Source organism: Aulonocara sp. 'chitande type north' Nkhata Bay, linkage group LG11 (genome assembly GCF_057382095.1).
Source record: "Aulonocara sp. 'chitande type north' Nkhata Bay isolate Kocher_YH1m ecotype deep benthic linkage group LG11, A_spYH_male_GT1.1, whole genome shotgun sequence".
Lineage (NCBI taxonomy): Eukaryota > Metazoa > Chordata > Actinopteri > Cichliformes > Cichlidae > Aulonocara > Aulonocara sp. 'chitande type north' Nkhata Bay.
In genome coordinates this window covers 16,118,360-16,143,478 of record NC_141354.1, presented here as the reverse complement: position 1 = coordinate 16,143,478, position 25,119 = coordinate 16,118,360, and the positions used below count along the sequence as shown (strand labels likewise).

Below are 25,119 nucleotides of genomic sequence, written 5' to 3'. Positions count from 1 at the left end.
CAGCATGACTCTATTTAGTCAAAACTACATGCAGTGCACAGGTTTTAAATTATATGATTCACAAGTAAATATTGCCTTAATATACCTTGATTTCAAACTTTTACGAAATGAAACAAAAATAATTACAACCGGTTTTTCACCTCTAGTATGGGGATCCAGGTGAGCACAGAGGAGCTCATGAACACCATGCCATTGCGTGAGACGGTGGCTGGAGAGGCATTGTCGATGTTATGCGGCTCAAATACCACCTTGCAGTTGGGAGCCATTGGTATTCGGTCTCCATTTGCGAGTGTAAGAGTTCTGTTGTCATCCAAAACTGAATTTAGGTTTTCAATCCAGATGGCGTCAACTGGCCCATCCAGCACTATCCAGATGTGCTCTCCTGTGAGGGAAACAAAGTGTTTGTTTACATGATTACGAAAATGAGGTGGTATGAAGACCTTGTGCTGTCACCCTCAAGCAAAAATGAGCTACATTTCTGAATATGAATTTAGTGCAGACAAAAGAGTTCAAAATGTTTTCTTGGCTAACCAGCAATCATGAGCTATCAGTTTGCAAGAAAAACAACAACTGAGTCATTTATTTTGTGGAATTTTAAATATGAACAAAGAAATCCGTTTCTCCTCGCTCTCCTCCCAGTTGGAAAACATCCAAAAACAGAAACACAAAAGACAAATTGCGTCTGAAACAAGCAAAAGGCTGACGTTGTCTGACGTTCAGGCAATATCGCACGATAAAGCTGCTGTTTGAATGTGGTTTACACTCTAAATGCTGAGAAATCAGTTCCTTTGAATATGACTACTACATGAGCACGTGTTTTACACAGAAGTTACCAGATGATACACACAAGGCTGTTTCTGCATCAGTTAAAACACAATGAGCGTGGACAGCACACAGCTGTTTTCACAAAGTACTTCTTTTCTTTGAGGAATATCTACTTGACCCAGGAGCTGCTGCCCTGTCACATTGCCACATCTACTTTTCTACACTGGAATTCACTCTGTCCAAAGTAGCAAGCTCTGCAAATGAACAGGAAGTAGCAGCAGGAAAATAATGCAAATACGCAGAGAACACCCCACTCATAGAGATGCAAAACACCATCAGAACAAGTAATTAATAGATGAGATGTGTACTTAGACGCATAAAAGCAAACATGGAATGCATACGCAATTGCCCGCAGACATTTTTAATTATCCGTGTAAGCTTAGAACTAAATAGGAAGATTAAACAGAGCTTTGTTTCCTTTGAACCTTCCAACGTTGTCCCAACGTATTAATACTTAATTGCAATAACCTACTTGAACTGGTTTGTCAAAGTTCTCATGGAAAACAATGTTTACCAATGATGTTTTGCTTTATTAATACCCAAGTGTGACATATGTGCACAATAAGAAACTTTTTGGACCTTTCTTTGCTCTCAGTGTTTTCCTCCACAGTGTAGAGAAGATGCCATCAGTCCAGTCATTTGTGGCCACATCTAGTCTGCCAAACATCTGAGGTGCAGTAATGGCTTTGGGGTTCATGCGCATCTCTCTGTGAGAATGACCACATTCTGGAAGAAAATTAGATATTAGCAGAAACATGTTCTGTTTTCCTAAAGTTAATATAATGGATAATATAATACTTTAATGGAGCAATAATTATATTAAACACATGACAAGGTCACAAAAGTAACAATATTACCCTAAAAATATGTAGATTTAATAAGATACCCCATAAATTAAATAGATATCTCGTCCCAGTATGAGTATATTTCTTCGGTTATTCTGTTCACATATTCGTGTCTACAGTACAATAGATTCAAAACAAGCTTACCACAAGTTGGTGTCTTTTTCTTTAAGCTCACATGCGACAAAATACACTAAATCCTACCTGTCATAGCTTTCATAAGCGTGTGTATACAAGTTGTCTTTCCAGCCCCACTGGGCCCCAGGGCCATCATGCCATGTCGGACTCTTTGAGTCTCGTACAGCTGGATGACCTTTAGCTTCCAAGGAGGATGGTTGATTAGGCCTGCATCCTCCACCTGAAGAAACAAAGTAGTTACAATTCCAGCTATTTTTGTAACAATAATGCTTTTACTGTATTTACAAGTATAATAACTTAGTATACAGTCGTGGTAAAAAGAAAGCACACCTTCAGTCAATTTTAAGGTTTCACACATCAAAACATCTTTTTTTTTTAAATTAAAAAAATGAAGCCAAAATGCAGAAGCAATATATGAAAAACTAAACTAATACTATCAAATGCACTTGCTTAACTGATCAGCAACAAAACAGCATAAAATCTAAAAGTTCCAACTTTTAATTGCATCTCTCCCTTCCTGCACTGTTTTTCACAAGTCCTCGGGTTAGGTCCTTTACAAATAATAAATGCCACTATTTGTATCCTTCTCGATGTCCTGTCCTGAGGTCTGACATGACAAATACGGCGGCCTCACTCTCCATTAGGCTTTTGGACCGTCTTACTCAGCCTTCGCATTTCTCTTTCTGCCTCTTTCCATTGTTTCCCCTTCCTGTTCCCCCCATCTTGCAAACTTGGTGTTACTGTGGATTTTCACTCTCCTCGTCAATAACAGATAAATCCATTCTCCAAACTCTCCTACCTGTTTGTCAATGGCAGCTTCTAGTTCAGGGTAGCCCGCTTTGTCAAGTTGGATGCCCGGGAAGAGGTCTTCAATCAAGCTCAGAAAAAGTGGCTCATCCTCATCGATCTAAACGCATGTGCACACAAATTTGCAAAACCCAGTGAAAACATGAAATATCAGCATGGTTATCTTTTTGATGCCCTATTGTGTACATTGTAGACTTACCAGTTTTGAAAGGTTCATGTCCCTTAGAACCCTCATGACAATGGTAGACTCTGTATCACTGGGGTTGGCTCGCTTGGCTGCTCCCAGAGTTCGCAGAACTGACAGAATGTTGCGCAGGCCAAAATCATAGTGAACCTGAACATTCATAAATATCATTTTAGTTTCATTTACATTAATGGAAACCCGTGCAACCTTGTTGTTAAGTCATGTGACAATGATACCTCCTCCAAACTAACTCCTTTTCTGACCCCATTCCTACAAGCATCACACTCTATTTTCAGCAGCCTGTGTGTCAGTAAGACTTTTTATGCATTTTTAGCTGCAGCTTGTTTATGCTCCCACACTCAGTGCAAGTTCTACCACTTTCCACTTGTTACTGCAAGGTTAAAAGGAAGATCTTCAATTTTTATACCTGCTTGGACAGTTGCTCCTCGCACAGCTTGTAAAGCGTGAAGAATTTGCGTGCAAGCTCCATGTTGTCGATAAACCCACAACTGGCCAGTTTTACCCTAATAATGATTTGACGGTCTGGAACCATCATGGCCACGGAGCGGAAGTTGATCTTCAGGTTTTCAGGAAGCTCCTGACGACCTGCATAACCTGGATTCTGATTACATGGAGAATAACAAAAAAAAAGATATTAATGGAGTAAAACAGAAATAAAACATTTAATGATAATTAGGAGTAAATGCTACATTGCCCATTCTACTGCATTAGAAATTTAGATCAGTGGTCCCCGGGCCTCGGACCGGTACCGGTCCATGAGTCGTTTGGTACCGGGCCGCGAGAGTTGAGGCTCAGGTGTGAAATGTATGGTTTTCAGGGTTTTTATCGGTTTTCTGCGTTATTTTGTCATCGTTTTTATCGTTAACTCAGTTTTCCTGGGTCTTTTCACGTGTGTTATGAATAACTCTTCTATTTTTCAGTAGCGGTACTAGTTTTATTTTGTTGTATTTTTAAAGGCCGGTCCGTGAAAATATTGTTGGGCATAAACCGGTCCGTGGCGCAAAAAAGGTTGGAGACCGCTGATTTAGATGACAGACTAGAATGCAACAACAATGAAACTAAATGGATGAAGTTTATACTGGAATGTAGTTCATCTTCATCACAAACGCTATCCTTCAACTTCAGCAGACACAGCCTACAGACACAGCCTGTTTCACAAAGCTTGTCTATACTAATGTACACACACACACACACACACACACACACACACACACACACACACACACACACACACACACACACACAGAATAAAAAAGAGGAAAATGATCTCTGACCCCTCTCGCCACAGGGAGGAATTATTCCACTGTTATGTTTAATGACTTGCCTCAGGACAGCAAATGAGGCAAGGAGATAAAGCGATTTAACTATTACTCTAAGAAATAAATCACATGAAATAGCAGGCAGAGCCCAAAGTTTAATTCAAAAACTGACTTATAAAATATTACATGTTAGAGTTCAATTTAGTGTTATTTGTGATTCATTTCAGTTTTCAAGATTAAAAATTTTGCTTTAAAAAAAAGGAATCATTATGCGATAAATCTAACAGCCAAGAGTAAATATTGATGTCCATGCATGCACAGCATGTCCAGGCACCATCTGAAACAGATACAGTTCATACACTTCAATATTCATTCTGTTAACTAAGGTGTCATTTACTGATGTTAAGAACTGCCTCCTTTAGATATTTCCTCTGACCAGTCAAATAGATATTAGCAGTCTTGTTCTACTTCCATCACTAACCATGGTAAGGAAGATGCCAAACTCTGGGTTCATGTCCACATTGTCTCCATCTGTGAAGACAAAATTTTTGCGACGTTCCTTCTTGCAGGTGAGAACTATCGCGATCTGCTGGGCTGCCACAGAAAGAACTGGGAGGTCGATGCGGTTGAACTCGTCAAAACAGCCCCACGAACCAGACTGAGCCAGACCTGGTAAATCACATAAACACAGAGCTATGGTCCGTCCGCTGCAAACAAATAAGATATCTGACATTACATATTGTGTGATTGTTGTTTTTTTTTATCTGTATTGTTATGATTTATTAGCAAAAAAAAAAACCCCACAGGTCTATAACCTGATAACTCAAACCCTTAAACTTCTTTCTGGGTATATATTTATTGTCACGGTCCTGGGTCGGTGACCCAGTGTTTTGAGTTTTGTTGTGTTTTTGATCTTTGAGTTCATCATGGTTATCACTGTTAGTGTTTTGGTTTCTGTCTCAGTATTTCTAGCTCTCTAGTTTGTTGCTCTGTGATTTCTAGTTCTTGTTCCCGTGTCCCTATGTTCAGTGTCAAGTCTGTGTCTCTGTGCCTGTTGTGCTTCCAGTGTGTCTGGTTTTGCTTCACCTTGTCTCGTTAGCTCTGATTTCTCCCCGAGCTGTGTTTCCCTCCTGTCTCCCGTTCCCTGATTGCTCCAGTCCTGTGTTTTCCTTGCTCTGTGTCATGTCGTACCCTCACCATGCTGTCTGTTTTTTCCCCTCCGAATTCCTGAGGAAATTCTAGTTCCCAGTCCTGGTTTGTTTTCCTAGTTTGTGCTTCTTAGTTTTTAGACTCAAGTGTCCAGTTTAGTTTCGAGTTTTCTAGTTTGGGGTTTTGGTTTGTTTTTTGTGAAGTTTAATCTTTATGTAAAGCCTCCCAGCAATAAACGCTGCCTCTTTAAGTTGATTCTGTCTCATGAGTTCTGCAATTGGTACGTACTTCCTGCTTGCCACACAGTCTATCATGACACTTATAGCATGACTTTACTTAGTGATTCTCACCTTTAAATATTCTCCCCAAGCCTCTGAAGTCCATCTGGTCAGAGCAGTTGAAGACCACAACGTACTTTCCCAAACAGCGACCCATGTCTTTTATGGTCTCGGTCTTTCCTGATAACAAAAGGCAACATTTTCACAGCCTAAACTGAAATGCAACCATTTGTATGCTGATAGAAAACCTGACAACAAATGATCTCATAATAGAAACTATCAAAGCTAACTCTGTAATGAAGCCGTTCCCGACTGAGATAGCTGTGTTGTTTGATTCTTCATTTAAATGACCTGAGTTGTATAGAGTCTAGAAGGGTAAATTATCTATATTTAAAATGGTTAAATTCAATTACTTTAACACTTGGCAAACCTTGGAACAGCTTTTTAACATGCCTGTCCCATTCCGAAATCATAAGTTTTGCATACCAGTTCTAGGTTTTCATTCCTATAAAATGTTGCATTTTCTTTTTGATTCAATGTAATTTCCAAAAAATAGATAGATACTGTGTGACTAATTTTCATACCTGTTCCAGCTGGACCAGCAGGTGCTCCACCCATACTCATACCAAGAGCTTGGGCTAAAGTGATGTAACACCTGTCCAATTGTAGACACACAAACATAATAACAATCTAATTTCATAAATCATGAATCATTTCATAAATTCATAAGCTAATAATATCCATACTCAAAATGACCACAAATGAACGTGATCTCATTCTCCACAAGGTTCAAGGATTAAGCTTTAGAACCCTGCCCCTGAAGCTGATGGGGATTCAGCGATTTGCTCAAGGACACATCAGCAATCAGGATGACTGACAACAGGACCTAGCCCTCTGGTCACTGGTCTCCATCTTCATTACAATGACTGACCTCGGGGTAAAAATCATGGTAAAGCTGGGATACTGACATATTTTCTCTCCTTCAGCAGATACAGATTAATTCTGACCACTCCGTAACCAGATTTACTTTTTTCATCCCAACATCTTTTTTGCCACAATTTAGGACCACTTGCACCTTTCCCTTTTTTAACGTGATGTGGTGGCAGCGAGGAGGTAGGACAATGATAGCAAGCAAAACAAAGAAGAAAGACAGCATGAGAAAATGATGGAAAAGCAGAGCTGTCTTGGCGCCTCTAGCCATAAGGCCAGCATGCCACTTTTTTGGAGAGCTGCTGTCTGATGTTAGATGGTAACTCCCTCCCTAGTGCTGTCCTCTCACATCTCCTCCTTGTCTCTCCTCATCTTTTTTTCCCTCCTTGTCTCTTCTCATATTTTACCCTCTGTGTCTGTTACTAAGACACTTCTTGTTGTTGGACTGCTGTCTCCCTCACTCTGTCTGATCCTCTTTCCTTTTCTTTCTGTCATTCATATCGCCTGTTAGTTACAGATGTGATGATCGCTGTGTAAGACTGCTTCATCCTGCTTCATCCTGCTTCATCCTGCTTTCTAATTTCTCATCCTCACAGTCCCCGAGTTGTCTTTTTTTCTTTGCTTTACAAATCCAGTCATTAGTCAACCACAGAAAGTTTAATCCATTTCATGAAACTTGACATTACAACGAACAATCACGGTCAAGTTTTCAGCATAAATCTAGAGTGGGTTCCTAAAATAACTGATGCATGATGCAGCATGCATTTCTGACTTAGTTACAAAGGCAGGGTCACGTTTTCTGTACAGTCACTCCAAGGTTACACTGTCTTTGTTTAAACTGCAAAAAAGAAAAGTTATACTGCTGTTTTTTTCCTTTATTTTCTTATTAGTGTGTGTGCATATGACTTTTGCCATTATGATACATTTTACTGACGTATGTCTGCTTTACCTGTCCGTCAAAGGTGTAATGACAAGCCTTTCGGTACACCCCAAGAATTCATTCTGGTAGACAAAGCCCACATCTGTAATGTTGATGATCATCTTGTCTGAGTCCTCATTGAAGTAGAAACGGCACTGCTTCAGCCATTCAAAGTCACTGGAGCTTTTGACATGCAACCGGCACTAGGTGGAGAAAGGGTAGCGATAAGAGACAGGGAAAGAGGGAAAGAGAGGGCAGAAGGAGACAAGGGGATGGAAACAGAAGTGAAGGGAGAAGGGAGATGGCATGTGAAGAATAAGAAATTGAAGGGCACCACTCAGAAGATTATTTGAAAAGAGAGATGAAAGCCAGATAAAAGAGGGGAAGAAAGGTGGAAGGGCGGGATGTGTGAGGAGGGATTTCGGTGACAGGAGGGTAACATTAAAAGGGTGGAAAGAGAAGAGAAGCAAGAAAGTGGAGGATGAACGAAGAGGTCATGAAGTGAAATGGGAAGAAAGGAAGGTAAAGGATAGGGGAGAGTGAAAAGGAGGGAAGAGAAAAGTCCAGCAAGTTAAAATGATGCAAATGGGAAAAAGTACAAAATGAATTAGAATAGTAATGAATAGAAGAGATAAAAAGCAGAATATGTGTGAGAAAAAATACAGTGGGGGTAGAAAAGTAGCAGTGTGATATATTATTGGAGAGGAAATAAGGTGAGGCAAAAATGTGTTTAGAAACAAACAGGACAAAGGAACATGAGCAGGACAAATTAATGGTATGAGCTAAATAAATACAAATGATTTTAGAAAGAACTGAAAAAACACATCCAAATAAAGTTTCTTCAAACTGCTTCTATTAACCTTGGGGTTCAGCAACATGCTTATTCTGCCTTAAGTGGAGATTCAAACACAGTCGTGACTTTAAATATTACTTGACTGCCATTAAAACCCCTCTGACTACTTTCGACAGAATTTACTCGCTGCAGTAAACAACATTTTGTATTCTGACATGGCAGCCCTTGGGAGTCTGAATATCAAACACAGTTTACAGAGTGGTTGCTATTTTGAGCCGGAGATTCTAATCTTGAACAGAAATTGCAAAGCGTTCATGTGCACAGTTCAGCGTCAGTCTAACTGATCCCAGTTCGGATGTCTCTGGCCTCTTTTCACCGAATGATCAACATACTCACCAGTTCATCAAATATGTCCCTCTGGTGGACATGAATAGTGATGAGGGTCTCATACTTGGTCCTCTCCACAGCCTCCAAGTCTCTTGTGGTCATGTCAATCAGGGTGTTAAGGAGATCCAGGAAGAACTGGTTGGTTTTGGACATGATGCGACGATCGTATCGGGCATTGGTCAGAGCTTCTTCTGAGTCCCTTGTCCAAATCATCTGAATACCCAGTAACCCCACCTACATTAATGTGCAAAAAACAAAACACATCAAAATGGTCAAATGTACCGATGACCTTAGAAATCTAACTATTGTTTTGATGAAGGAATACTATAGCAGTTTAGTACCACACCCCAAGATTTACAGAGAAAATAACAGCCCCAATTCCCAAAAGTTGGGATGCTGAGTACAATATAAATAAAAACAGAACGCAATGATTTGCAAATCTCAATAACCCATATTTTAGTCACAACAGAACATAGAAACAATAACAAATACTTATAGAAAACACACCCTTTTAAGAAAAAAAAAAATACTTGTTCACTTTTAACAACAGTCAGTAAACATCTGGGAACTGGGGAGACCAGCAACTGTACGTGGGTAAGGAATATTGCCCAGTTCTATTCTGACACAGGATGTTTCCAGGTGGTGAACAGTCTGGACTGATGTAAGGCAGTTAAAAACCCAGAGTATCCTTCTACAAAGTATGCGATTTAGCTGAAATATGCAGGTTGTTCCCTGAAAAAGACAGGGACATGACTGGATTGGAGCATATTTTGCTCTAAAACATTTAGATACTTTTCAGCAATGGTGGTATCTATCCAGATGTGGAAGCTGCCAGTTTCATAGGCACTAATGCACCCCCATACCATGAGAGAGAGCAGAAAAAGACAGATTGCGTGAGGATGTGGTCTCCATGTTGTATAAAAAGTTTTCCACATTGGCTCAGTCAGTGTTAAATGACCTCTGGTCCAGAGAATATAACGGTGATTCTGAATCATGTTCACACATGGCTTTTTCTTTGCAGCATAGAGCTTTAGCCTGTACAGCAAACTGTGCTCCCACACATTGATTTTCTGGAGGTGTTCCTGAGCCCATGCAGTGATTTCCATGACAGAATCAGGTCTGTTTGTAATGCAGTGCTGCCTGAGGGTCTGAAGCTCGCAGGCATCCAATATTGATTTTCAGCCTTGCACACAGAGATTTCTCCAGATACTTGAAATCTTTTGATATCACGTAACGTAGATGACGGGAAATTCATATTTGCAATTTTACACTAAAGAACATCATTCTGTAATTGTTCTACAATTTTAGTTTTTTGCAGATTAGTGAAACTCAGCCCAATTCTTTCATCTAACATGCTCTATTTATATCCACTCATATTACTGAGCTGTTGCCAGATATCCTAATTAGTTGCAAAATGTTCCAGCTGTTTTTTTTACTACCACTAATTTATCCAGACTCTTGTTGGCTGTCGTTGTAGTCATTAAATTCAAAATGAGCCAATATTTTATCTCAAAATAGTTTTCACAGTTTTAAACATTTGCTAGATTTATTATATGGGTTTATAAGACTTGCGAATCATTGCATCCTATTTTAACTTACATTTTGGAGCATCCCAACTTTCTTTAGAATTTATTTTGGAGTTTATTACAATGTTCATAGTAGATTGCCTCTTTAGGCTACACAGGTTTCTGTTTTTGAGCAGCGCCGTCCTTGCTCCACAAGGATAGCCAGTTGTGGTCGAATCAATGTTTTAAAACGTTTGCGGATTAGTTCCTGGATTTGGACAATGACTTACTTGAGATGGGAAGGAGTTGAGGAAGTCAATTAGCTGGAAGCCAGAGTCCTGGATAGCCAGAGCAGCTTGTCTGATCACAAGGTGCAAAGACCTCTGGGATTCTTTCAGCAGAGCATTGAGCCACACCTCCACGTTCCCTTCAGCTGTGACGGGACGATCCAGCTCCACAGTCTCTCCCTCGCGTGATGACACGGCCAGAATGCGGTCATATATCTGTGAAAGGCAACACTGATTAGATCGATTATTATAACTACAATGATGAAGTTATTTTTCTTATAAAAAGTATATTTTTCAAATTCTACATTACTCTGATTAGTTCATTCAATTTGACATTAAAGCAGCTATTATATTTTATTACTTTCATGTTACAATCACATATTTTTCAGAAGGTTAAGTGTTTAAGATAAACAACAAAAAAAGAACATAATCCACCTTTTCATGAAACTGGACACACTTGGTATTGTCAAAGACATTGAGAAGGTGGGCCTGGATGGTGTGGGAGTCAGAGGCCTGGCCCAGGATCTCCAGCAGGGCAGGATCAGAGACAAAGAAGAAACGAGGAAACAGCAGACGCTTCTTCTCCAGATAACTGTTTGACCACATAATTTTAAAAAAATCAATACAAAGTATCATCTGACAGACAATACAATAAACCAGATAGTTAACTGTACAGCATAAAAAAGGAAATCAGTCACTTCACTTACCCTCACTACTGATTATCGTTTAAAATCTTCTACCTTTCTTTTGGTGGTTAAGTTCATTAGAACCTAAAAATAAGGGCCATGGTGGTGTTTTAAGTTTTTTCTACTCACCCTGTTAGAGACTTCTGACAGATCTCCAGCTGTTCGAGGAGATGTGGAAGCAGCTGTCCCATGGTCTCATCCCCCACGCATGACTGTACCACATTGGGCATTTCATGGGCTCGCATCATGATCTTCACCCATGACTTATCAATGTTAGAGAAACGCTTTGCTTCCTAAAAAGATTGAGTTAGTCAATTATCTCATGATCAGACTGTTTTATTATTTTATTTTGTATTTGGTTATTTCTTTTAAATGCTTGGACGCTGTTTGGCGCTGATTTTAGAATTAAGCTCGTAAAACAATCTTACAAAGGCAACATTTCACTATTATTTCTCCTTCTTTTAAATGTCAAAACACTGTGGCCTGAAAACATTGCCTGGACCAGTGATTTATTTTGCTCAAGAGACTGAAATATAATTTTTGAAAATGGAAATAAAAGAAACTCAACGCCTGGCACATTAATGCACTACTGCACCTAAACACCCAGAATATTGTCCAGAAATCTGATAATGATGTAAAGATAGAATTTTTTTATGTAAATTGTGTAACTGCAAATGAGTAATTTCAGTTCAGTTCACTTGTTTGCCTTTTAAACTGAAATTGCCTTTTAAACTGCATTTGGAGTCCATGTTTAAGCCTGATAACCAATATGAATCACATCCTGAAATGTTGTTCACCTTAGGCAACTGTTTGGCGATATCTCCACCCACAAACACAGCCTCCAGATAGATCCACAGGTTCTGGACAGTCATCCAGTGCTCGATAATATCAGTGGTGTTGGAGAGATTCTGAACCCACTTCTGAATCTGGGCTTTAAATGGGGTGTTGTACCTGAAAAAGAAGGTAAATCTTCACGTTCGCCTTACTTAGGGACGCACACCTGTGTGTGGCTCGTCTAATGTCTAGATTTCCCACAGCTGTGGAAGAAGATCATCACTACCGACACTAATGATAATGACACTCAACACTGCCGTACCGGTTGCTCATAAGGGATCCCAAGATCATTAGGCTATCCTCCATGCTGGCAATGATCTCTGATGTGCTGTCTCCTCTCAGCAGCAACTCCCCACGGGTCTTAAAACTGGCAAATGTAAAAGTCTTGTTGTCCCACTCAGCGATCACTTGCTTCAGCTTTTGTTCAATATCACGCTCTTTCACAGCACTGATGCAGATATCCTGCACAAGAATCCCGCCCCCCAAATGTTTTTAAATGTTAGCAATAAAAATGCTGATGGCAAACAGATGCATATGCACTGAAAAAACAGGATTGGTGTTTGCACTGAACAGGACCACCTATCAGTTAATTCAATATATTACTCTTTAAACTTTTTAAATGTTTTCATTTCCTCCAAACAATTTTCCAAACTTGTATTTTATTTGGAATTTATTATATCAAATAAAAAAGAAAACACCTTGAATTAGCAGCTAATGATTCGTTTGTACCTCAATCTCTTCTTTATACTTGAGTAGAGGAGCCTCCATTATGTTACGCAGCTTGAATGTATCAGTTTCCACCTCAAAGGTATGGCCAGTCACCTGGATACAAAACAGGACAAATTACAGCTATTATCATTATCATTAGGTTCTGGTGATGACTTGATTTCAGTCAATAACATTCAGTTGCAGTGCTACACCAGTGGCCATGTTTCACTAACCTCCGTTATCCTCTTCCAGTGCCGGGCCATCATTGCTTTGTTAGTCATGAGTTCCAGCAGGGGGCAGCACTCACTGAATTCATCAATCGTTTTCTTCAGATCCTGAAAGGCCTGCCACTCTTTCAGAGCACGAGGCAGTTTTCGACACCTGGTAGTTCACAGGACGTGACAGTCAAACTCATATTTATTGTCTTCTTTCTAAACTACACTTTAGCTTTGCTGAAGTCAAGTAAAGTTGACATGAACTAGATTAGATGTATAGTTGACATTTTGTTTGTTAAAGGAAAAGTATTACAACACACTTCAAGTTTGGTATTAACGCTACAAGAGTCATTGGATTGGACAACTTGTTGAGTATCCTTCCTTACTAGCACAGAGCAAAAGTTCATGCATCAGTGTCTGTTCATAGCTTCACTCAACCAAATCAACACCTCCACAACAGATAGCTGACATTTCTGCCAGAGGAAACAAATATCCTCTCTTCTTCAGCTCTGACTATAGCTCTATATTTTCCTTCTGACTGCTTCTATTTTTTATCTAGATTTTCATTGTCAAGTAATCCCTTCCAGCTATATTAAAACTTGTTCTTAATTTCTTTAGGTAAAATAAACTAGCCTGTAGCCTATTAGCCTCTTTCCCCTTCAGTGTCCATTTGACACATGCTGGACAAATGTGACCACATAAAGGGCAAAGATTAGCTTTGCATTGTGAGACTGAAATATTAATGCAGTGTTGATGAAGAACAGGAAGCTTTGTTTCTGCCACTGGAAAAAAAAAAACTTTTTTTGTTGTTATGTAAAACTTTTGGGTTAGTATTTCGAAATTATAACATCTCGAAACAAGTTTCCATATTGTAGCAAGTGAGAGGAAGCAGTTTCTTTAATGCCTGAAAATAAGAGTGATGTTTATGGATGGACTAATGAAAATCATTTAATTTAATTCTGCTTTTTTTTCTTTCTCTTTGTGATGTCACCAATTCCTGCAGTAATGAGAGGGCTTGATTACACAGTATGAGAAGGTTATTTTCTCACATAGTCAGTTTTGTTTGTTTCCAGTTCAGCTTCTTTCCTGAAAACGTCTCCTTCTTCATTAACATATTTTAAGCTCATGTTACTACATCTACAGTTAAAAGAGTTCAACAGTTGCTTGAATAAAAAACAAACAAATAAATTGCCAAACCTCGTCTGAAAGTCGAGCAGCTCATTATTAATCTTCTCGATGCAGATGTCAGCCCAGAGGATATCATAGTAGCCATTAACTGTATCGATGACATTGTTGTAAAGGCCGTACAACTTCTGCAGCAGAGCCAGTTGCTTCCTAATCTCCAATAGCTGAGGATGCTGGGTAACAGGAAGTCCAAAGAGCTCTTCGCCTCCCGTGTAAGTTATGTACTTCCTGAACAGGTTGTCAAATCGATTCTGAAGAGGAGAAGAGCTACGATTAGGTACAGCTTACGCTCTGATGGACTTTAAAACATTACACATTTAAGGTAAAACATTTGCAATTATCTGAGTATAATTTATACAGAATAAAAAATCTGTCTTTTGCTAACCATGAAATAGAAACTGTAATAGTATAATAATAGTAATAATAATAATAAAAATATAATAGCTCTTTTAACATCAGTTTCAAGTAACTACTTTTCTGAGGCATCAGGTCAATGCAGGATCTAAATATTTACTAACTGACAGAGAGACAAAATAATTAATCACTAACCAACCTGGAACATGATCAGCCGGTCACTGGCATCTTGGGGTGCAAGTCCCACAACCATGGGACCGTCCTTAAACAGAGAGGGAAAAGTGTCATTTTAGTAGCTATTATTAAAACTAACCTTAACTGTAATTAACTGAGCATTTATTTGTTGAATTAAAATAAAAAGTTTAATTGAAACAGAGCAAACAGCCATAGATACTTTACCTTTTCATAATCTTGATAAAAGTGTTGGCAGTCTTCCAGAAAGGTCTCCACATTGCTGACCAGTTCTTCTCTGAAGTTTGGCTGCAAGGCGACCAGCTCGTTCTGCACCTCTGTGCTCCGGGACAAGAGCTTTTCCCAAGTGTAGCGCAGAGTATCCACTTTTTCAGCCTCCTCTTTAGCCACTGACAGTTCATACTTATGGAGCATGGCATAGGACTCCTGTGAGGAAAAATAAGATACTAAGTCTTCCACCTGACAAAAACTAGAATGTGCAAATGTGTAATTATTTCTTTCTGAGCTTCTTGTACAGACTCATAAAGTCAAACAGCTAAAAATGTCTCTTTCCCACTGTGTGTATTTGTGTGTATAAAAAGAGCTTCGATAAATATGTGATGCTGTGGTTTACCTCTATGGGCCCAACTTGAAAATCAATAGATATCTGGTGCTCTCTGATCTCCTTCAGTGCGGCCATGGCAATACGAATATCATCCAGGTCTTTGATCTGTCGATTCAGTTTCTTTCCTGCTTCATCTACAAAAGCAAAAATGTGCTCCATCTCTGAGCGACATTTCCTGTTACAGTAAAGTCCGTAGTCCACCATCCAATTCTTGATTTCAGCAGAGAGGGACATCTTTAAGGGTGCTGGCAGGAAGTAATATGAGCATGCAGAGAGCATCATTTAACTTGCTGAAAATCTCAAAAATCTCATTCATGCCGGTTTTAAATTTGTAACTTAATAAGACCTGTGAATAGCGCCAAGGCTCCTACAGCAATATACTCTGGTTCAGAGTTTACTTCCAGCTCTAGATCTCGATAGAAAAGAATCTGGCTCTCAAACTCCGATAACAAGGGACTCCCCTCGATAAATCTGTTCAAAACACAAACAAAAATAGCACTAGTGCGATGTCAGATAAGCAGATTTATATAGAAACCATACATTTCAACGTACTTCCTCATGGTCTCTTCACGGTCTTTCCTCCAGATGTGATGGTAACGGCTAAAGTGATGTAGAGCGGTCACCACTTCCTGCACATTAATATCAACAGGAGAATATGAAATGAAGTGCACTTATAGAAAAATAAAAGACATTTATATTCATTAAATATACAGAAATATAGATGAAAATATCTGTTGTAAATGTGGGATAAAGAAATATAAAAAGTGTATGGCATGATTTAATAAAAGACAGCTAAGTTTGGATTAGTTTCATATAAAAAAATAGCTTAATTAAGTGCCATGTACCTTTTTACTGGAGGTGATAGAGGTGCTAAGTACAGAGATTAGCTTGGCTATTTCCTTGTTCTCAGACACACTCTTGTAGTAATTTCTGGCTTGGAACGGGATGGCCTGGATCACAGAAGCTGACATGTCTGAGGTACTGCCATCTGAAAATGACAGAATTTCACAGAAAACACATTGAGCAGAAATGATGGACATTATTCTTCCAAATATTAACTTCTGGGCTTTTAAAATAATTATATGTTACAGGTCTTTTTACAAGAGAACATGTTAATAATGGAATTACTTCCATTTAGTTTTTCTCTCTCTGTATATATAATTTCTAAAAGTAAAATGTGCTTTTCATAGTGGAAATTGATTATCCCTGCCGCTTTCTAATTAAATATGTATTTAATTTGCATTAAATATGAAATTCTTGAATATTTTCCTCCCCAAGCAATATTATGTGTTTCTGCCCCTGGTCAGATATTTGCTTGCTCTGCTGAGCTGTAAAATCGAGTTGTAATTGTATGCTGAAAACAGCAAATCTTAAAATTTTAAAAATGAGTGAGCTGACACAGTTGGGAGCTGTTGAAGGTCTGAGGTTAAGCTATGAAAGTGATAATGTTCTCTATTACCAGCCAAGCTTCTGTATGTTGTTGCTCCGTCCTCTGTTTCGCTCTCAGAGCTGTCTTGTTTCAGTGCTGCCATTCGCCTTTCATTCATTTGTCTCTGGAAAGGGGAATGTAAAACCTCCGGGTTTATTTAGTACACTGCTGGACCACGACAATATTAGTTTAAAAAGAGCAGTTCTAACAGTTTATTACAGTTATCAAGCTAAATGTCACAAATTGATTTTTCCTTTATTCACCTTAGATATCCTTTCTTTGCTCCACTGGCTGACTCCTTTGCTGACACTGACTACACACTCTACAGCGCGGTTTAGAGCCTGTTGAACCTCCTCCAAAGCTGGAACCATGACAATGTTAGGGATGGAAAGGGTCATGTTTACTCTGAAGATTGCATGGTGATCGCTGCTTTTGCCATGGCTGGTTGGGTCACTTGCAGCTTCAGAGGGAGAGAAGGGTAACACACATAAAGTATTGGAATAGACATTTTATGAGCTTATTTTAAATATTTTAGGCCTTTACAGAAATATAGCAAACAATTAAACAAGACGCACCAGAGAAGTGTATGAGCGAGGACGTATGTATGCGCTTGCGCAACATCTCAAGGGTGTTGCGTGTCACTTTGAGCAAGGCATCCACATTACGGTGGTTGAAGTAGGACAGCAGCTCCTGGGCTTCCTGCTCCATCACTTCCATCAAGTCCCTCTTCTTCTTCCTCCTCACCAACGGAGAAGAAGGACCAACACTAGCAGAACGTAGCAGCGTGTTTCTGGAGAAGAGACGCTCGTCATCACCTAAGAAGGTGACACGTTTACAGTCAATACGAACACCTTCAGCAACACTTCACCTTGAATAAATCAGCATTATAATAAAAGTAAAAACAACAAGGTCCTAAAAAAGGTAATCCCCTTTCCTTTAAAAACCTTTGAACTGCCTTTTTTAACTTGTCTCTTACAGCATTGAATCATAATTATCCCACTGTATTGTGTTTGATCGTGAAAGGAAACTGTCAGCATACCTTCACTGTCATTGTGGTCTATGGTCTTGCTCTCTGTGCAGCTTTCTTCCTCAAACTTCTCCACCTCCTCTCTCTGATTGTGGTCAAACTCTAGCAGCATGTTGATCAGTTCATTAGCTGCCTCCTCCACCAGTGAGCTCTTCATGTTCACTTTCTGGGCTTGTCTTATGCAAAGGTCCTAGACACATGCAGATATACAGTTCAGTTCAATGTAATTAATCTTTAGAATAAGAAATAATGTTTAAATACAGAAAAAAGTATTTTAAATGTGTGAGAATTACCAAAACCACTTAATAAATATTGATAGCATCTTTCAGATGTCTGCATAGTTACACAGACTTAGTAGAGCAACAATAACCCAGCGGATACTTTTATTTTATTTGTCTTCGTTTACCCTGGTGGTTTGAACAAACTCCTCACAGGTCACAGGCTCATCCTCTGGCAGGACACACAGGTTGGATATGCTCATCTCCTGCAGTACTGCTTCTATTCTAAACTCCACCAGGTCATTCACTCTGTCCATCAGCAACTCAAGATCAGCTAAACAGACAAAAAAAACCACACAAAAGAGAAAGGGAGGGACACAAACCCACCAAAAATAAGGGAAAGAGGGAAAAATCAAGGGGAACTTGTTATGCGTTTGAACAAAGGAGAGAACAGTGATAAACAGACAATTCAGTATAAAAAAAGGCAATGTGTAGAGAGAGAAAGAATCTATTGAATATATGAGTGTTACTTGTGAGAAAGCCACCTATGCAATAAATCCATTAATCACACGCAGCCAGTGCTGAGTTGCAGGAATGTCTCGTGTCAGCGTGTACAGGATCGATCTCGTTACATTTTTTGCTTACCCAACACTTTGTCGATGCGGTCGAGATACTTGTCAATATTCAGAGATGTCCAGTTGAGGGAGGTCAAACCCGGTTGTATAGCCTCATCCACCTGTCAAGTAAGTCATGTATGGTATGATGATGGTGATGCACTTTGTAAGCAACCTGCTGTGACAGTCAGTCTCATACCTGTCACCAGTTTAATGCTTAGAAAAGATTCATGACGAAACCAAGCAACAATAAAAAAGGATCTAACATTTTTTTGTGTGTTCTTCTGGCTTACTAGAGACAACTGAAAATAAAAACATAAAATCAAATGAAATCAAATAAAATGAGTCCTATTTTGAACTTTTATGTAATCACATGACGCTCGATCATGGGATGCTGGGTTGGACTGAAATGCAGGACTTTGCAGAGAAATATAAAATCAAAACAAAGCTTTATTAGCTAGCACTGGCAAACATAATTTAGCTAACTGGAGCGCGCACAACATGAAGGATTTAACATCGACATGATAAAGAACAGAGGGAAACCATCCATCCTTAGACTACGATGACTGAGAACCTTCACAGACACATCCATCCATCCATTTTCTTACCCTTATCCGGGGCTGGGTCTTGGGGCAGCAGCCTAAGTAGAGAAGCTGAGACCTCCCTCTCCCCAGTCACCTCCTCCACTACCCAAAGCTCATGACCACAGGTGAGGGTAGGGACAAAAACTAACTTTGAGTCAAGCTCAGTTGCTTTGATCTCTTGCCCAAGATGTTGATTTTTTTTATTTTTACCAAAGTTCATTTTTTGGGTTAAATAAAAAACACTTTTTTGGACTTTAACCTGTGCCTGACTGTCCTTTACTGTTCGGTCAATCACTCTAGGATTCCCAATCCCAGCCGGCCACCTCGCACCAAGGGCGCGTCTCCAGGAGACTAGTTCCAGAGCCCAAGCCATTCACATCCACCATATCTAGCCGCTACCTCTCAACACTCACACACTAACTCAGGCTCCTTCTCCATGAGAGAGGTGACATTCCATGTCCCAATTGCTAGTTTTGGTAGCCGAGGGTCGGTCCACTTACCTTAGCTACATGTGGCATGGCCAGCTGTTCAAAGACACTCTGAATCTTGGCACGCACTCTAGTGTTCTCGCTCAACATCAGCTGAAATGAGATAGATGCATGTTGGAGCATTTTTGCAATCACACAAAAGGGATGAACTGAATTTTTCAGTTGACAATAAAATGGGTTTTTGTCGATTTTAGTCATTTTTAAAAATCTGTGTGGAATTTAAACACAATTCCAGGATGTTTTATACTCCTACAGGGAGTGCAGAATTATTAGGCAAGTTGTATTTTTGAGGAATAATTTTATTATTGAACAACAACCATGTTCTCAATGAACCCAAAAAACTCATTAATATCAAAGCTGAATGTTTTTGGAAGTAGTTTTTAGTTTGTTTTTAGTTTTAGCTATTTTAGGGGGATATCTGTGTGGGCAGGTGACTATTACTGTGCAGAATTATTAGGCAACTTAACAAAAAACAAATATATACCCATTTCAATTATTTATTTTTACCAGTGAAACCAATATAACATCTCCACATTCACAAATATACATTTCTGACATTCAAAAACAAAACAAAAACAAATCAGCGACCAATATAGCCACCTTTCTTTGCAAGGACACTCAAAAGCCTGCCATCCATGGATTCTGTCAGTGTTTTGATCTGCTCACCATCAACATTGCGTGCAGCAGCAACCACAGCCTCCCAGACACTGTTCAGAGAGGTGTACTGTTTTCCCTCCTTGTAAATCTCACATTTGATGATGGACCACAGGTTCTCAATGGGGTTCAGATCAGGTGAACAAGGAGGCCATGTCATTAGTTTTTCTTCTTTTATACCCTTTCTTGCCAGCCACGCTGTGGAGTACTTGGACGCGTGTGATGGAGCATTGTCCTGCATGAAAATCATGTTTTTCTTGAAGGATGCAGACTTCTTCCTGTACCACTGCTTGAAGAAGGTGTCTTCCAGAAACTGGCAGTAGGACTGGGAGTTGAGCTTGACTCCATCCTCAACCCGAAAAGGCCCCACAAGCTCATCTTTGATGATACCAGCCCAAACCAGTACTCCACCTCCACCTTGCTGGCCTCTGAGTCGGACTGGAGCTCTCTGCCCTTTACCAATCCAGCCACGGGCCATCCATCTGGCCCATCAAGACTCACTCTCATTTCATCAGTCCATAAAACCTTAGAAAAATCAGTCTTGAGATATTTCTTGGCCCAGTCTTGACGTTTCAGCTTGTGTGTCTTGTTCAGTGGTGGTCGTCTTTCAGCCTATCTTACCTTGGCCATGTCTCTGAGTATTGCACACCTTGTGCTTTTGGGCACTCCAGTGATGTTGCAGCTCTGAAATATGGCCAAACTGGTGGCAAGTGGCATCTTGGCAGCTGCACGCTTGACTTTTCTCAGTTCATGGGCAGTTATTTTGCGCCTTGGTTTTTCCACACGCTTCTTGTGACCCTGTTGACTATTTTGAATGAAACGCTCGATTGTTCGATGATCACGCTTCAGAAGCTTTGCAATTTTGAGACTGCTGCATCCCTCTGCAAGATATCTCACTATTTTTGACTTTTCTGTGCCTGTCAAGTCCTTCTTTTGACCCATTTTGCCAAAGGAAAGGACGTTGCCTAATAATTATGCACACCTGATATAGGGCGTTGATGTCATTAGACCACACCCCTTCTCATTACAGGGATGCACATCACCTAATATGCTTAATTGGTAGTAGGCTTTCGAGCCTATACAGCTTGGAGTAAGACAACATGCATGAAGAGGATGATGTGGACAAAATACTCATTTGCCTAATAATTCTGCACTCCCTGTAGTTACATGCAGCTTTGATCATTTGGTTGTTCACTGTATGCATTTTTGAAATTTTAGCTACAACTGTGTGCTATGCTCACCTGTATTCTATTGTAGTGTTTCTTAAAGACGTCCTGTTTTTGCAGCAGTAGAAGAGCAAAGGGAGGGATTGCCAAATTCATCTTTGTCATGCAGTTCACCTCTCTGATCTGCGTCAGAATCTCTGGGTCAAAGTTCACAAATAACTCGCCAGTTTCTGGAGATCTGACCAGAAGAGAGGCTTGCAGGCCAACTTTGGCATCCTCCATCTGCGTTGAGGTGTTTAGTGAGGTTTATGTGAAGAGATGCAGGGAAAATGTGTGAATAAGAGGGGAGAAAAGATGTTCATTCAGTTTGTGTTTCAGATCCTCAAACTAATTTTAATATTAGACAAAGATAACCCAAGTATGGACAAAATGTAGTTTTTTCCAGCAAGAACTGCAATGATTCTTTTATCTCGCTGTAGAAGAACTTTGCCTCTTTCTTGTTTACAGAATTGTTTTAATTCAGCCACACTAGAAGGTTTTCAAGGACAAGTCATGGCAAAACACCTCAATCTGATTTAACTCCAGACTTTGACCGGGCCACTCCAAACCCTTCATTTTGTTTATTTATTTATTTGTCATTTCCACTTTATTTGTCAGTGACCAAGCAAAAACAGAACCTCTGTAGAGAAAGGATGCATTGTACCAGATTTAGCTGCTAGCTTGTTTTCATCTGCAGCTCCTGAGACGTTGAGACATTCATAGGTGGACTTCCTGGTGTTTTTCACATCTGTTGTCCTGCTACATAACCCAATTACACTTCAGTTTGTGCCACTTCAAGGCACAAACTGATGGCCAGACATTGTCCTTCAGGAGCTGGTGTGATATTGCTTTTATGAAATGCTGCATTAGTTTTGTGCTGGATGTCACTCTCATCAGTCCACAAAATATATCGGGGAGCATTAAGATGTTTTTTGGCAGATCTGAGAGGAGCCTTGGTGTCCTTTTTAGTCATCCATCATTTTCACCAAATTACTTGTTTACACAGTGCCAGATATAATTAGATAGCTTTCTCCTTTTTAAATTGATCAACTTTGTCTAGTATTAAAATGTGTTTGATGATCTCAAACATGTAAGTGTTAACATATATGCAGCAAACGAAATCACAACACTATATAAAGGAATTAACGATACATATTGTATATAAATGCTCCTCTGTCAGATTTCTTGTTTGTATTATACATTTTACAGTTCGTTAACCTTTTTCATCCAGCTGTGATGGTAGATCATCTCAAACTCCAACAACGCTCTTGCTACACGGTTAAAGTTCTTGATGATCCTTTTTGCCTCTGATGTGGAAAGAACTCCTGGATGCTAATTAGAGTAATAAACAAAACAAACAAACATGATGCATTACATGGATGGGAAATGCCAAACAATTTTATCATTAATCTGCTAGAACCAGCCAAACCTAAACTGAAAGTCAGGCAATATCACCTGCTGAAAGAGATCCATGGGTCCCTGTATACGGCTGTACAGCTGCCGAGCCCACATGATCCGACCGGCCACTGGGGGCAAGTCCCTGCCAATGGGGGGGTCAAGTTTCTGCTTCATGTAGATGCGGAAAACCATTTCAATGTCCCGGCCATAATTTTGTAAAATTTGCTGATACTTCTCATCAATCCCAAGATCTGGGATGCCCAGTCTGTTTTTGGGAAAACCAAAGATACAAGTGGTTCAGCAGAACTCAAACCCAGCAGCAATAAAAATATTTAAATACAGCAATAAACACATAGCAGTACCAGCACCAGTAATGACAAGGACTCTATTTTGTTTGGATGTGCTGGTAAATGTTTTGAGCTAAAATGTGCAAAGGACCCTGTAACTAGCAAACCTACTTGTACATTAAAGCACACTTGTTATTGTCATGAAACGGCTGTGGCAGGCAGGAGGAAGGACCCAAACGCAGAACTCAAAACAAGGGAATGAACTAAAGGAGACTGCTTTATTGCAGTGGCACAACTTCCACAAAAGACACTTAAAAAACCAAAGCAAAACCTAGAAACGGGAGACTAATAACAAAACACTAGGGACGGCAATTTCAGGGGACACAACAAGAGAAACACCTAAACACTTGAAGAAAAATAACAAAAAACAGAAAACTCGAAAAAATTAATAAACACAAAACATAAAGAGACTCTGGACCATGACAGTTATAGTTTACCTCGGTGTTTATTTCAATGAAATAGCTACTCTGAGTTTTTTTTTTATTTTTGATTGCAGAATAGTTTAAAAGTTCAGAGATTAAATGAAGCAGTATGTCACATGAAGCGGCATTGGCAAGATTAGGGAAATTGCGGTAAATATTTCAGAATGATGCTAATTAGTTACCAATGAAATACCTTTGAAAGGTCTTCAGCACATTTAGAGCCCTTTCTGTATTTTCAATTTTTTCAAAGGTGCTATCCATGAAACTCTTCAGTTGATTCTGGAAAGGAAAACACAGACAACAATAATATTCACAACAACGACAGCGCAATGAAATTAATTTTAAATGAAACTCCACCTAATGAATCCTTAATCACCAGCAAATGAACTTGGCTAACCCGCATTACAAAACAGATGTCTAGTCAGTTTGCATTAACTTTATTTGCACAAAACAGGGCAAATGCACTGTCTAATTAACTTACGTGGAGTTCAGAAGTGCTTTTGCAGAATTCCTCATAGTCAACATCAAAGTCACTTCTCCTCTGGTCTAGAAAACTGTAATGTTTTTTCTTCATGTTTAACACAATAGCCTAAGAAAAAAATATCCAGACATCCACAAACACACATTTTAGAAAACATCTTTAGCTCTAAATAAAATGCTCTGTTTTCTTCTGAAGGTATTATTAAATGCATAATTAAATGCATACGTTTTGGAACTTGTAGTGTATTAGTCTAGTAGAAATGTAACAGTGCAACTGTGTCTTACTGCAAGCTATGGATGTTCTGCAAAGCTAACTATCAAGTTATACCAAAACAAAGTTTGCAATCTCATCTTCTAGCTCAGTTTTGTTACTTCGAGCATGCATGTAAAACATTTTGTTAAGTTTTTATTCATTCAGGAAGTTTCACAAACTTTAGATAAATAATTTAAAAATGAAACATGAGAATGAATTGCCTGTACACTAAAATGAACACCATTGCACACACTTTTCTTGTGTGAAAAAGTATTAATCTAAACAGAAAACTCAGAAGCTCCCCATGAACTGGCGAAAGGTTTGGGATACAAGTTTATAGTATTAACAAATGGTCATCGCAGGGCTGAGTTTAGAAAGTATTACTATGGCTCTAATAATGAAAAAAAAAAAGAGAGAAAGTAAGGAGTTGGTTTTAATCTCCATGCAATTAGTAGCTATTTTGTTATTAAGGCATATGTATGGCAAAACATTGCACAACAATATTCCACCACTGCATGCTGTCTGCAAGAAAAATGCTAGAAGTTGAAAACTGCAGTGAGACGTTACCTCCCATTTTCCCTGCATTTCTGCAGTCTGTGTAGCCCAAGAAGCAAGAACACAAACACATGGTTCACATCAACAGACTCTCAAAGTATTATGTACTAAAACCTTAAGCATCACAGTTTGATGATGTAAAAAAATGAATTGTTTGCGCAACAGGAAACCACAGAAAAAAATCAGCAGCCTGCCACTGGCATTGTAAGTGTGCAGCCTGAAATTCTGTTCGACAATACAGAGAAACTTTCCATTTACCATAATGACAACACACTCAACATCTGAAGATGCCAGGAGAAATACAGACACGGCTGCCTGACAGTGACATTTAATCAGTTAATGC

At 39.3% G+C, this 25,119-nt stretch overlaps 1 protein-coding gene across 1 annotated transcript in view; it reads right to left on the bottom strand.

Annotated features, from left to right (window-relative positions):
* dnah5 (dynein, axonemal, heavy chain 5) overlaps nt 1-25,119 on the bottom strand; it is a 109,328-nt gene that overhangs the window by 72,026 nt on the left and 12,183 nt on the right. Inside the window, exons 12-48 of the mRNA XM_086310800.1 lie at nt 23,970-24,077; nt 23,682-23,767; nt 22,777-22,984; nt 22,540-22,653; nt 21,358-21,564; nt 19,475-19,555; nt 18,422-18,512; nt 17,965-18,110; nt 17,571-17,748; nt 17,107-17,346; nt 16,795-16,991; nt 16,562-16,655; nt 15,948-16,090; nt 15,655-15,731; nt 15,449-15,573; nt 15,112-15,347; nt 14,706-14,924; nt 14,506-14,568; nt 13,965-14,203; nt 12,786-12,933; nt 12,574-12,666; nt 12,107-12,306; nt 11,808-11,961; nt 11,140-11,303; nt 10,760-10,916; nt 10,328-10,540; nt 8,542-8,766; nt 7,383-7,555; nt 6,088-6,158; nt 5,576-5,683; nt 4,558-4,745; nt 3,224-3,418; nt 2,812-2,946; nt 2,605-2,712; nt 1,872-2,025; nt 1,405-1,551; nt 141-382 (exon numbers count right to left, since the gene is read on the bottom strand). Coding sequence (XP_086166926.1) covers nt 141-382; nt 1,405-1,551; nt 1,872-2,025; nt 2,605-2,712; nt 2,812-2,946; nt 3,224-3,418; nt 4,558-4,745; nt 5,576-5,683; nt 6,088-6,158; nt 7,383-7,555; nt 8,542-8,766; nt 10,328-10,540; nt 10,760-10,916; nt 11,140-11,303; nt 11,808-11,961; nt 12,107-12,306; nt 12,574-12,666; nt 12,786-12,933; nt 13,965-14,203; nt 14,506-14,568; nt 14,706-14,924; nt 15,112-15,347; nt 15,449-15,573; nt 15,655-15,731; nt 15,948-16,090; nt 16,562-16,655; nt 16,795-16,991; nt 17,107-17,346; nt 17,571-17,748; nt 17,965-18,110; nt 18,422-18,512; nt 19,475-19,555; nt 21,358-21,564; nt 22,540-22,653; nt 22,777-22,984; nt 23,682-23,767; nt 23,970-24,077 — 5,727 coding nt within the window. The remainder of the gene's footprint in view (nt 1-140; nt 383-1,404; nt 1,552-1,871; nt 2,026-2,604; nt 2,713-2,811; nt 2,947-3,223; nt 3,419-4,557; nt 4,746-5,575; nt 5,684-6,087; nt 6,159-7,382; nt 7,556-8,541; nt 8,767-10,327; nt 10,541-10,759; nt 10,917-11,139; nt 11,304-11,807; nt 11,962-12,106; nt 12,307-12,573; nt 12,667-12,785; nt 12,934-13,964; nt 14,204-14,505; nt 14,569-14,705; nt 14,925-15,111; nt 15,348-15,448; nt 15,574-15,654; nt 15,732-15,947; nt 16,091-16,561; nt 16,656-16,794; nt 16,992-17,106; nt 17,347-17,570; nt 17,749-17,964; nt 18,111-18,421; nt 18,513-19,474; nt 19,556-21,357; nt 21,565-22,539; nt 22,654-22,776; nt 22,985-23,681; nt 23,768-23,969; nt 24,078-25,119) is intronic.